We start from the raw sequence: 11,799 nt of genomic DNA, 5'->3' as shown, positions 1-11,799 counted from the left end.
ACCAAATGTTCTTCCTTTGTCATGTATGTTAAACGTGTACTATAAATTATGTGAAATTCTCACCGTTTTTTTTTTCTTATTTTTCCTAAGAGACACAACCACAGACTCACAAGACTTTAATAACAAGAACAAACATGTAATAATGCAAGGTGGCTTCTAGAGCTTTAGAACCAGTATTACTCTAAAACCACAGTTAGAAGCTTTTCATATGTATACCACTAGCTTAATAAACCACACAGCTTCACCACCTCCCAAAAGGGTTCTGTTGTTTGGGTTTTTATATTAGAACATATTAATTTTAAAACATTGCAAAGCCCTTAAAGCATAAGATTAACAATTATGAAAATATTTCCAAAAATCTGTTCCAAACATTATGAAAAAGTCTCACTAGAACCCACCACTGCATTGAGTCAAGCTATTTCAGAGCTTAATGTGACAAAAACCTGAACATGGCCTAAGCTTTTTAAAAATAAAAAGCTCAGCAGAAACACAGGCATCTGTTTACATTTCTCCATTGTCCAAAATACTGGGAAAGGAGATACAGTGCCATTTTCCCTGAGTAAAACTACAGATACAAATTCGTAATGGCATAATTGTAAGTATAGGTGTAGAGCGATTCCTTGTGGAACAGGGGCATATGATACCCCTGGAAAAATTGGACAACCCAGGGTTGCTGAGGAAAAACCCCTGAACTGGCCCCTGACTGCAGGCAAGCCTGGAAGACACCTGGCTGCAGGCACCCCTGAAAGTCCTTGGCAAAGCAATACACTGGTCGGCTCCCCCGCGGATTTGAGGCTGTCTAGAGGGACTGGGTGTGAATCTTTGCAAAGTAGATATCAGCTTGTATAGTTAAACAATAAAGAGGAGAACAATGCTCAAATCGTATCGGTGCATGGATTGCTACTCTGGCCAGCTCTTCAGTACTCGGTCCCTTTCATATGGGTACACAGAAGTTCAACCTGACAAGAAACAATCAGCACAACTATTCTCAGTTTGTAGTAATTAATGACAGATTAGGAAAACCATACCAAACTCCTTACCAAGAGAAAAATAATCACAGCATTAGTCCAGGACTGAACTAAGTTAAAGATGAAGACTACTGCAACCTTACAAGATAGGTACTTCACTTGCATTTAGACTCTGCTATAGTCAAGAACATATTTTGCTCATACGTTTATCCTCAGTCTGAGTCTGGAGATGCAGATTATGCCAGTATTTCCTGACTGGAAGTGTACTTCGAGCATACCTTGCACACAGCATTCCACAGGCATGTGTCACATGGCTGTGTATCACTAGATTAGCCTTACTTTGCACTTCCAAGACACTGCTTTAGTAAGGATTTTATTTTTTAAGCACTAAATGTATGTCTGTTAGAGGGGAAAAGGCTAACACTGTCTAGAACGTCTGAGCAAGGCACTAAGTTACTTCACAAGACAGAAAGTATTTCATTAGCAAGGGCTACAATGGCTAAAAGCAAGTATTTATGAGGACTAGCATATCTGAATCACAGAATAGGTAAAACATTGATAAAAATCCAGCATGCCATTTATTGATTCAACAGGTCACAGAAGTTTGGCAAACTACTCTGCAGAACTTAGTTTTTACCTTATACACAGCAATTACATTTGCCATCCTCATTTCAGAAGTCAAATTCACATAGCCTTATTCACATGGCCTTATTCCCACAATTCAATGAATGCACTTTAGCTAATTCAATGCTACAAGTATAGTTTACTAATAAAGTACTTGTAAATCAAGGACAAGTGCTCCGAGATCATTACTCAAGAGTTCTTGCTCCTGACTTCAGCCATGTCATGCTCACATTAGTCTGCTGTCTTACCTCAAACCACAGGAGTTTTAGGGCTTGAACAAGTTCCTCAACTGTTTCCAAAGAGCAATGAGTTACACCATGATAAACAGGCTTGGCAAGTCAGACACAGACCCACCCTTTCCCAGGCACACGGAGAGTTTTCTATGGCTATAGCAAAGTCTTACCCTGAATTTTATCCTCGACAAGTCACAGTGAATCTACACTTCCTGAAGTATGCGCTCCAGAAACAACCTTAGAAGGCTGGTAGCTGAGTGCTCTTCTATCCCTAGCTTACCTTCTGTTTTGCAAATGTTCTGATCTATCATTAATATCAATGATTCACAAACATAAAATTTAGCTCTCACCCCTGGAAACTCTAGCTGAGGTCAGAACGGAATTTAAAAAGTCTTTCTTGTGCCCTAGAAAGTTATCTTTTTCTCTGAAACATAACAAAAAGCCCAAAAAGCAATAAAAAGACCATATTCCTGAAACATTCAAATCATTAGTTAATAGATCTGAAGCTGGTAAATACAGATTTAATTAAGAGCCACTATCAATTCTATTAAGGCTTCTCCCTCTATCCTCCACTTCCCCACATAATTGATGGTTTTAGGTAAGTAAAATTAAAACAGTAAACTATTGTTTAACCCATTGAACAGCTATGCCCTGCAAATATACGGAAGATAAAAATTTAACATTCACATGTAGCTCCCCAAGGCCATGAAGAACAGCAGCAAGCAGCTGGCAAGTAAAAATTCTTCCTCAACTTGCAAGTTTTGTTTTATTAAGACACCAGGAACTGTTGCTAAAATACAATTCTACTGCTTAAATTCAGTAGGTTACAAAGTGACTTACAGCCTCCCTAGCTCTAACCTGCAAACACCAAAAATTCACCAATTAAAGTCCAAACCGTTTCATTATGGACAGAAAGTTTTTTCTCAGGAGCCAGCTTTTTAACACAGCAAAAGGAAGATGCTCTGCAGAAAAGCAAAACCTTTTAAAATTGTTTAATATTTACGGCCATTTTTGTCCCTGATATTCTGACAAAAAGTCACACCAGAAACTGTGTTTTACATTTTTATTGTATGCCAAAGTTCATTAAAGATGAGTGTTTGCTTGTATACAAGTTACTGAAAAAATGTGTCTAGGCAGAAATTTGTTAGCAATCTGACTTATTTCAAAGCATAGGTTTGTTCAATTGGGCCACAAAAATAATATTGTGTACAAGCAGTAACTAACGAGCTGCAGATTCAACAAGTTTCCAAATATCACAGATCTTGAGATCTCATCAGGAAATAAAATCAAGGCAGTCACAATATAAAATAGCAGCTCCATGTAGCTTTTTCAAGTTTTAATTTTATTCAGGAGGTGACAGTTCAGTTTGCCTCATTCTTTGAAGCTTCATCGAAGTTTTCAACAAGATCTAGAAAAAGAAGATTGTTGGAATTAAAGTTTGACCCACTTCCCCTTTGCCAAATATTTTGGGTTTGAATTTTCTTCCAAAGTTCTACTTCATATCAAGTTTTTACACCATAAAAACTTTCAGCTTGTAAAATAGAGACCAAATAATTTTTAAGAGCTTCAAGGTTCATCCTCCTTGCTCAACCAAGGATATTCTGGATGGTTCATTAAAAAGCATTATCCTAAGATAAAGAATCCTAAAAGCATTTAACTTCACTATAACCACAACTGGGCAAGTGATTCTGACAATGTCATTTCTTATGGAATATTAAATACTGATCTCAGTCATAGCTGTTACTTCAGCATAGAACCAAAATGCTAGCTCAGACTGCTAAGTCTCTCATGGTATCTGAAATCAATGAAATAATCTGCCCACAGAAATCCTGTGACAGCAACTAGACAACGCTCTTATCATCCCTGGCCTGATCTTGTGCTATGTGTAAGATCTCTCCACAAAATTCCTTTTCCTCCACCACGTTTGTTCTTACCTGGAACTTCATCATCATCGTCTTCACCAGTAGCAAGTGGTGCTTTTCCGTCCACAGCTGCAAGAGCAAGTATATCAAAAGCTTCATTCAAGCTCACCATAGGCATTTTGATTTATTGTTTAGCTTTGTGTTTTTGAAAACATTATCAAAGATTCTGAGCTAAGCTGCAATGCTTTATCCAATTCTGTGAATAAAAATCTTTATCTAATGTAGGAAGTTCACATTCCCTTTGTTACTGATAATGCTCCAACAGCCTAGCAGTGAAATTAGAAGATGCATGCTAAACAGCTTACTAGTCAACATCTTCTATCTAGGTATACTGAGTGCCCTGCATGATAATAGTTTCCAAATACAAGGGATTGATTTTACCAGTTTTTCCTGAAAGTAGGTTAGTTTACGGACTACCACATGGCTCCTGAATTTATATATCTTACATCATCAGTTTTTAAGGAATACAAAGGATCTTATTATCCTACACATCCAAAGAAAGCCAAGCTGTAATTGTGAAGTTGCAAGCAGACACACAACTAGAAGAAGTACTTAAAAGGTATTACTGTTCCCTGGCAAAGTCAGAATATGGAACTGGACACACAGCTCTACACTCCTTAGTGGCTGAGGTGACCTAGTGTCCTAGTCCACATGTTTGCTGACTCAGTAATTTCTTTAACCATTCCCATTGTATTTGACAGAGGTAGTGAGACTTAACCCTCTCCACTGCAGCAGACCAGTGAGCACCTGCAGTATAATGCTACGCACGCGGCCAGGTGCCTCTGCCACTCCTCTGCAACTATTCTTAGCTGTATTGTCAACGGTAAGCTGTCTCATACTCTCTACTGCCTCAATTTTATTCTAATTAATCCCTCTCAGTTTTTAAAAAAAGCATGAGGAAAAAAGATGGGCTCTTATTTACACCTGTACATTAACTTCTAGAGAACCAGAACTCAGAAATGCATAAACTTTCTTTTGAAAAGGCTTGGGACAAGGACATCACTAACCTTTATTTTTTTTTATAAGCAGCAGAAAGTTGTTAAAGCTTAAGTGCATCTTAATGTTAAAAGTGACATTTTAAAAGCAAACCATGTTATCTCCTCTTATACTACCTGCATTCTCTCTCATTCCCAAGAGCAGTCCAAGTTTACTTTAGCACCTGCAATCATCACAGGTGCTCCTCCACTCACTGATGTTAGGCTTCCAAATCTAGCTGACAATGCTGAATAAAAAGTTTTGTGCAACTAGTCTGGCATCCACTCTTAATAGAAAGAAATAGCCATTTACTAGATCATAAAAAGCAATCACTTCAAACAAGCTTCCCTCTTTCTAAAACTGCACAATTTAGTTTAAAATATAACCACATTGTTATAACAGGACAGAACTTCAGCAGTCATTCTAAATCCTTCAAGTACTTTTTTCTTTCAAGCCCTTCTACTATCAAAATGAAGTCACACAGGTGACATTCGAAGAAAGGATTTGATGATCATGATAAAGAATAATTTACCCCACATCTTGAAGACTACTTCTAGCAAAAATTTTTTCATTGCAAAGTTGACAGGAGAGTATCACCAACTTTAGAAATGTAAATAGAGGCTGTTCTGTTGGCAACAAAGGACAGGAAGAAAAAAAATTAACAATCAAGTTAGAACTGCTGAAAACTGGACACAATGCTATTGTCTCATTTTTTCCATGTTTAAGCTGTCCCTTGAAAGGAATGGCCTTAAGATACTTCAGAAAGTAGGAAGACTGTACACACAAGACAAAAGGAATGTTCCCAGTGCCAACAAGCCTTTCACTCCTAATTCTCATCCTGTAGCAGCAGCACCTTTTTCAAACACTACAAATTTAAGTCCCTCCTCTACTTTTACCAGTTTTAGAAGGAACAAATGTTCGAGTTTTTTTACTACTTTAAGTATGGAATAGGAAGTTCGTGCATATAGCTTAATGCTCATGTCAGCCCTGTTCTCTACACTGTTCTACACATCCTGAAATCATAATGTACTTCCTTATAAATACCCTGTAATTCCTTCCTAATTATCAAAAAGCCGATGTGAGAAATACCTTCACCACACCTGTGAGGGAGAAAAGCAATTGCAAGATAGATATCTGTTAAGTTCCTTTCCCCATCACTTATGTTTCCATTCAAAGTGTCAAAAGAGATGTACTCCAAGCTTATCTTTCTTTAAAACCTAACTCTTACAGAGTTATTAATCCACCTAGCTTTAATGAACAAAGTATGTCAAAATATGGCAGCCACATCAAGAAGAAAACTACCAGAAAATCAAGTCTGGCTACAGTTTTCCAGTGCTACCCCAGCTACAATACATGCTAACACGTAACTTTGCTTTACTGAGTCATAATTGCCATTGGATTTGAGCTACAAATAAAATTGATTTTAGAGAGTTTGATTTCTTTATAAGCATTTCATAACGTGCTTGCAGACAACAAGAGTGCACGGAATGTCACTGCTGCTACACAAATAAGCCTCATGTCAGCTGCCAGCATGAAACACATTCAAGTTTCAACTTACATTGCTTGGGTAGGGCTTCTGCCAATCTCCTGAGGCTAGTCAGACTGTCAGCTCCAAGCTGGTTTAGGATGCTAGGCAGCATTTCTGTCAGCTGCTTTGTCTCAGCATGGCCAGTGATAGTGAAAGTGTTAGCAGCCAGAGATGCCTGAACTTTTGGGTTATTGAAGTGAATGACTGTTCCTTGATTGGTAAACATGTTTACCTGCAAGAAAAAAAAAAAAAATCCAGCATTTGAAGCAGTTTAGCAGGATTTTTCAACTTAACAAGAAATCAAAGTTCTTAAAACTCCATGAAGAACTATTGATAATTTACAGACATTACTTAGCAGAAAATAGATTTTAATACGTTTTCTATTTATAGATAGAATTTTTTTTCTTTGAAGCAATTACCTCTTCAATTCCAGAAATATTGTTGACTCCCAATTTCTTCAACGAAAACTGAAGTTTTTTATCATCTGCTGTAGCTGTTCTGTGAACAACCTTCTTCTTTCTGCGGGCAGTACCCTTTTCAAAAAAAAAAATTACAAGTTAAAACGTACGTAGTTCCCCAAACTCTAATCCTAACAGCTGTATAACTACTTCACGGTATCTACAAATCAGCTTAACATATAAAGTTCTGCTCCTGTGTTTCAGTGCATGCAACCCTGCCACCCAACTGCACTGCAGCTGTCTTACTCTCGCACTAAGGCAAGATTTGCATGTGTTTCAGGAAGCAATGCATCAGAAAACATTTATTCCACAATTTCATGGTTTACTGCAGCATCTTAGAAAAGGAAAGTTGCAAATTTACCCTTGTTAACCCAAGTTATCACAAGACGCAAACCTGAAGAATGAACAGTTTTAAGCAATTTCCAAAAGTTACTAGTTTTTCCTTAGATCATCTTTCTTAAATTACAGCCAAACTCTGGTAACAGTCAGAGGCCATAAAGCTATGAACACATCATTAACAAATGAATATGAGAAAAGTCAAAATACTACATTTTTATTCTAAATACCCATCTCTCCTCTGATGGACTTACATATTTGAAGAATGACTACTTTTCCAAAATATTTCATATATACATTTTTTAAAATACTTCTATGTAGTGTTCCAGACCAACCCTGTTTAGAAACCAAATAAGCAAAGGTTAAGTTGCCCTACAGACCCAGAGCTCTAGATTTCTCCAGGGAAGTAAATGTCCCACATTAGAACATATCTATTTCTATGAAAAAGTAAAAAATGTCATTCTATACTTCCTTGCTCAGCCATAAGGGTTCACGAAAATCTGACATAAAATGTATACAAGAAGTGACACTAAGCTACTTTTTGACATAATGTAACTACTAATCTAAGTCCTCCCACTCCAGCTGCTCATCTACCACACGCTAATAATAAGAGAAGGCATTGCTGCCCAGCCATATAAATAGCTGCAATTCCTTTTCAGTTTACTGTCAGATGTTTGAAAGCTGGCTGGACACTAACAACTCTAACATAATTCTGTTACCAACAATGAGGAACATTAGTGACAAATTTGTATGAAACTAACACTTGAAAGACTACAGCCCAAACATTTAGGTTTTTGTCTAGAAAGCTTGATATTCACACCCTGTTACTGTCAGGTAAGTATACACAGTGGTTTGGAAACTACTAAATACAGTAGAAATGCCTCATTTTAGTGCCTTGTCTACTCATGATTTGAGCTAGGTAAGGTATATGCTAAGTCACTCTGGAAAAAAGAACTCTCGGTAAATTTCAAAATATGACGTCTTGAATCAAGGGATATGGAGGAATATGTACCTCCTCCACACCCATCTCAACTTACATGGCAACAATGCCATAAAGAATCCCAGGAATAATTTTCCGTTATAAAGTAAGGCAGGTTCAAGCATTCCAAGTATTTCATAGGCCAATTTTAAAACTAAATGACCATTCCAAGCTTTGCTTAATGCCTTTAAAAGCCTTGTATTGACCAGTAAACTGCAAGAGCTATAATCTTATATGATTAACATTAAAAGCCTTTATAGTCAATAAACACACACTGGTCAACATGCATACAATCAGCAATATAATACAGGAGTTCTCTAATTAACCATTAATAAAGAATATACAAAAATCACCGAGGCAGTAATTACTATATGAACCCTGTTCAAAGGCTGCCTAAATCTCCAGCAACTGGCAAAAAAAAAATTTAAAAATCAGCACAGAAATGAAAGCTCCTGGAAACTCTGTCTGGAAGAGTTCTGTTAAGTAATTTGTATTCTAGAACATTGTGTATACTCCTCCAGGTACAAAAGATTCCTAATAAATTCCTGAATTAAGACTGACACTGTAATTAAAATGTTTACTGCCATATGACTATATTAAACATACTTTTCTCAGATCATAAGTAAACACACAACTACATATATTCAGATGCAGCAAAACAAAAATTGTTCTGATTATATTAGTCTACAATTACATAAGTCTGACAAGCATAGAATTTCCAGCTTCGTGCAGAAAGGCAAAAAAACTGCCTTTAGCACCCTAAGTATTTCTGACAAGTCTGTAACAGCTCTCGATGATCTGTTATGAAAACTATACCCAACCTCACTTGCTGTAAGGTCTACTCACTTCAAATCCCATACATCTAAAACAGCCCATACAATTTTCATGGAATGGCTAGAAGGGGACTACAAAGATCATCTAGTTCCAACCCTCCTGCCACGGGCAGGGATACCTTCAACTAGACCAGGTTACTCGGAGTCACATCCAACGCAGCACTCCCACGGATATGGCATCCACAGCTACTCTGGGCAATCTGTTCCAGTGCCTGACCAGTCCCACAGTAAAGAATTTTTCCTAATATCCAATCTAAACCTACTTTCAAGTTAAACCCATTCTCCCTTGTCCTGTCACTACATGCTCTTGTAAATAGTCTTGATGCATCTTTCCTGGAGGCTCCCTTCATGTACTAGGAGACCATAGTTACATTACCCCAACACCTCCTCTTTTGCAAGCTGACCAGTCCCAATTCCCTCAGACTCTTCTGACAGGAGAGAAACTCCAGCCCTCTAATCAACTCACTGTCCCTTCTCTGGACTTGCTCCAGCATGTCCATGTTCTTCCCATGCTGGGACCCCAGAGCTGGATGCAGCACTGCAGGTGGGGTCTCACCACAGCAGAGCAGAGGGGCAGGGCTCCTCCCTGGCCCTGCTGCCCACACTGCTTTGGATGCAGCCCAGGACACGTTTGGCTTTCTGGGCTGTGAGTGCCCATGGCTGGGTCATGTCCAGCCTCTCACCCACCAGCACCCCCAAGTCTTTCTGCTCTGATCTGTTCATCCCCCAGCCTGTGTTGATACCAGGGGTTGCCCTGACCCAGGTGCAGCACCTTGCACTTGACCTTGCAAAAGATGAGATTCCCATTTGCCTTAATATAGAATATTAAGGCTGCTCTAACATAACATCCACAAAGAGAAACGGCTGGAAATTCAGCTACTACATATTGCACCTACAGAAGTGACTCTCGGGAGCCCTGGAACTGCACAGCTTCCCTTGAGGACAGTCCAGTGAAGCTGAGAGTTCTCACGGCTGCTTCCCACACCCGTTTCCAGGATCCCTTGTGCCAGGCCCGATATGCGTGCAAGGACACGCAATCCCGATGGCAGCGCGGGGAGGCGGCTCCTACCTTGCCACCGATGCGCACTTGGGCCTGCAGCTTGGCCAGCTTCTCCTGGTTCATGATGGTCTCCTTCATCTGCGGAAACAACAAGAGCGCCCGGAACAGGCGGGTGTGGGAACCCAGGTGAGCGCAAGTGGGCACAGGCAGCTCTGCAGCCCCCCTCACCACACGCCCACACGCGTCCTCCGCGGCACGGCCGGGAACGCTCTCAGATCGCGGGCAGAGGCGCCGAGCCCAGCCGAGCCTCCCTTCAGGCCCAGCCCGTAACCGCCGTCCCTTCCTCCAGCCACCGCCGCCGCCGCCCCCCGCCCCCGGGCGAGTCACGCTCCCCTCGCGGCCGCCCCCGCGGTACCTCGGCGGGCGGAGGGCGCCGGAGCGGGGCTGGAGGCGGCGGCAGGGCGAGGGGCCGGGATCCGCACGCGGGCGCAGCGAGATGGCGGCCGGAAGGAAGGAGCTGCGCGCCGGGCCGCGCGTGCGCCGCGCCGGGCCCGGCAGGGGGCGCCCCGACGCTCTCGGGCATCCCGGGATCGGGGTGCTGGGAAAGACCTGCGGCGCCATTGGGGCTCCCGAGCGCCACCGCGTCGACTACACCGTGGCACCTAGTGCCACGGCCAGTTTTTCCTTAGACAACTTCTGGGATAGTGACTCTAGCATCTCCCTCGGCAGCCCATTCCAGTATCTGTCACCCTTTCTGTGAAGAAATTCCTCTTGATGTCGAACCTAAAGCTCTTCTGGTGCAGCTTAAGAGTATGTTCCCTCGTCCTGTTGACTGGTTGCCGACCGTCCCCTTGCTGCAACCTCCTTTCAGGTAGTTGGAGAAAGTGATGAGGTCACCCGTCAGTCTCCTCCAGGTGGAGCCCACCCAGCTCCCTCAGCTGCTCCTCATAGGACTTGTGCTCCAGACCCTTCACCAGCTTTGTTGGCCACCGCTGGTCTTCTGCCAGCACCTCAGTGTCCTCCTCCTAGTGGGGGACCCAGGACTGGACACAGCACTGGAGGTGTGCCCTCACCAGTGCTGAGTACAGGGGGACAATCCCTGCCCTGGTCCTGCTGGCCACACTGTTGCTGGTACAGGCCAGGATGCCATTGGCCTTCTTGGCCACCTGGGCACACCCTGGCTCATGTTCAGCTGCTGGCACCAGCACCCCCAGGTCCTTTTCCTGTGGGCAGCCTTGTAGCCACTCTGCCCCAGCCTGTGGCGCTGCCTGGGGTTGTTGTGGACAAAGGGCAGGACCCGGAACTCATCACCATGCCTCCCCTCACCATGCCTCGCATTACCATGCATTACTCACTTTGCTGCTCTCTTCCCACACTGCCACCCGCAGCCTTGCCAGAGAAGTTCCCTGCCACAGGTATGACATCCATGGTCTGGCATCACAGAATCACAGAACCGCTGGGGCTGGAAGGGACCTCTGGAGATCATCCAGTCTACCACCCCTGCTAAGGCAAGGTCACCCAGAGCAGGTGACACAGGAATATATCCAGGTGGGTTTGGAATGGCTCCAGAGAGGGACACTCCACAACGTCACTGGGCAGCCTGGTCCAGTGCTCGGCCACCCTAAACATAAAGAAGTTATCCCTCATGTTGAGGTAGAATTTCTTGTGTTTTAGCTTATGGCCATTGTTCCCCATCCTGTCACTGTGCACGACTGACAAGAGTCTGGCACCATCCTCTTCACACCTGCCTTTGAGATATTTATATGTATTGACAAGATCCTAGTCTTCTCTAGACTAAGCAGGCCCAGCTCCCACAGTCTCTCATAAGAGAGATACCTCAGCAATTGCCTTTGTGCAGCTGGACCCTCTCCAGTAGTTCCTAGTACTGAGGAGTCCAGAACTGGACATGGTACTAAAGGTGTGGCCTCACTAATTATGTATTT

At 42.1% G+C, this 11,799-nt stretch overlaps 1 protein-coding gene across 2 annotated transcripts; it reads right to left on the bottom strand.

Annotated features, from left to right (window-relative positions):
- Window positions 1-2,876: 2,876 nt before the first annotated feature.
- On the bottom strand, window positions 2,877-10,385 carry BTF3 (basic transcription factor 3). Of its 2 annotated transcripts, none has more exons than XM_042012872.1 (6): window positions 10,272-10,385; window positions 9,926-9,994; window positions 6,670-6,783; window positions 6,281-6,482; window positions 3,760-3,816; window positions 2,877-3,233 (listed from the first exon to the last, which is right to left on the bottom strand). In XM_042012872.1, the coding sequence occupies exons 2-6, from the start codon at window positions 9,992-9,994 to the stop codon at window positions 3,187-3,189; spliced, it is 489 nt and encodes a 162-aa protein (XP_041868806.1). In that variant the 5' UTR covers window positions 10,272-10,385; the 3' UTR covers window positions 2,877-3,186. The 2 variants fall into 2 exon arrangements, with proteins under 2 accessions (XP_041868806.1, XP_041868805.1); XM_042012871.1 differs by lacking the exon at window positions 10,272-10,385 and adding an exon at window positions 10,244-10,262.
- Between the last annotated feature and the right edge of the window lie 1,414 nt (window positions 10,386-11,799).

The sequence above is a fragment of the Corvus kubaryi genome, unplaced genomic scaffold, assembly GCF_017639235.1.
Source record: "Corvus kubaryi isolate FWS band 111438036 unplaced genomic scaffold, C.kubaryi_AGA036_p1.0 split1-37296, whole genome shotgun sequence".
Lineage (NCBI taxonomy): Eukaryota > Metazoa > Chordata > Aves > Passeriformes > Corvidae > Corvus > Corvus kubaryi.
This window is presented reverse-complemented; position numbering and strand designations above follow the sequence as displayed.

Excerpts from the sequence above, each read along its gene's own strand:
- BTF3 (XM_042012872.1), bottom strand. The coding sequence starts at position 9,994 with ATGAAGGAGACCATCATGAACCAGGAGAAGCTGGCCAAGCTGCAGGCC. Across the intron at positions 6,784-9,925 it reads AAGTGCGCATCGGTGGCAAG|GGTACTGCCCGCAGAAAGAA; the intron begins GTAGGAGCCGCC and ends TTTTTTGAAAAG. Across the intron at positions 6,483-6,669 it reads ATATTTCTGGAATTGAAGAG|GTAAACATGTTTACCAATCA; the intron begins GTAATTGCTTCA and ends TTTTTCTTGCAG.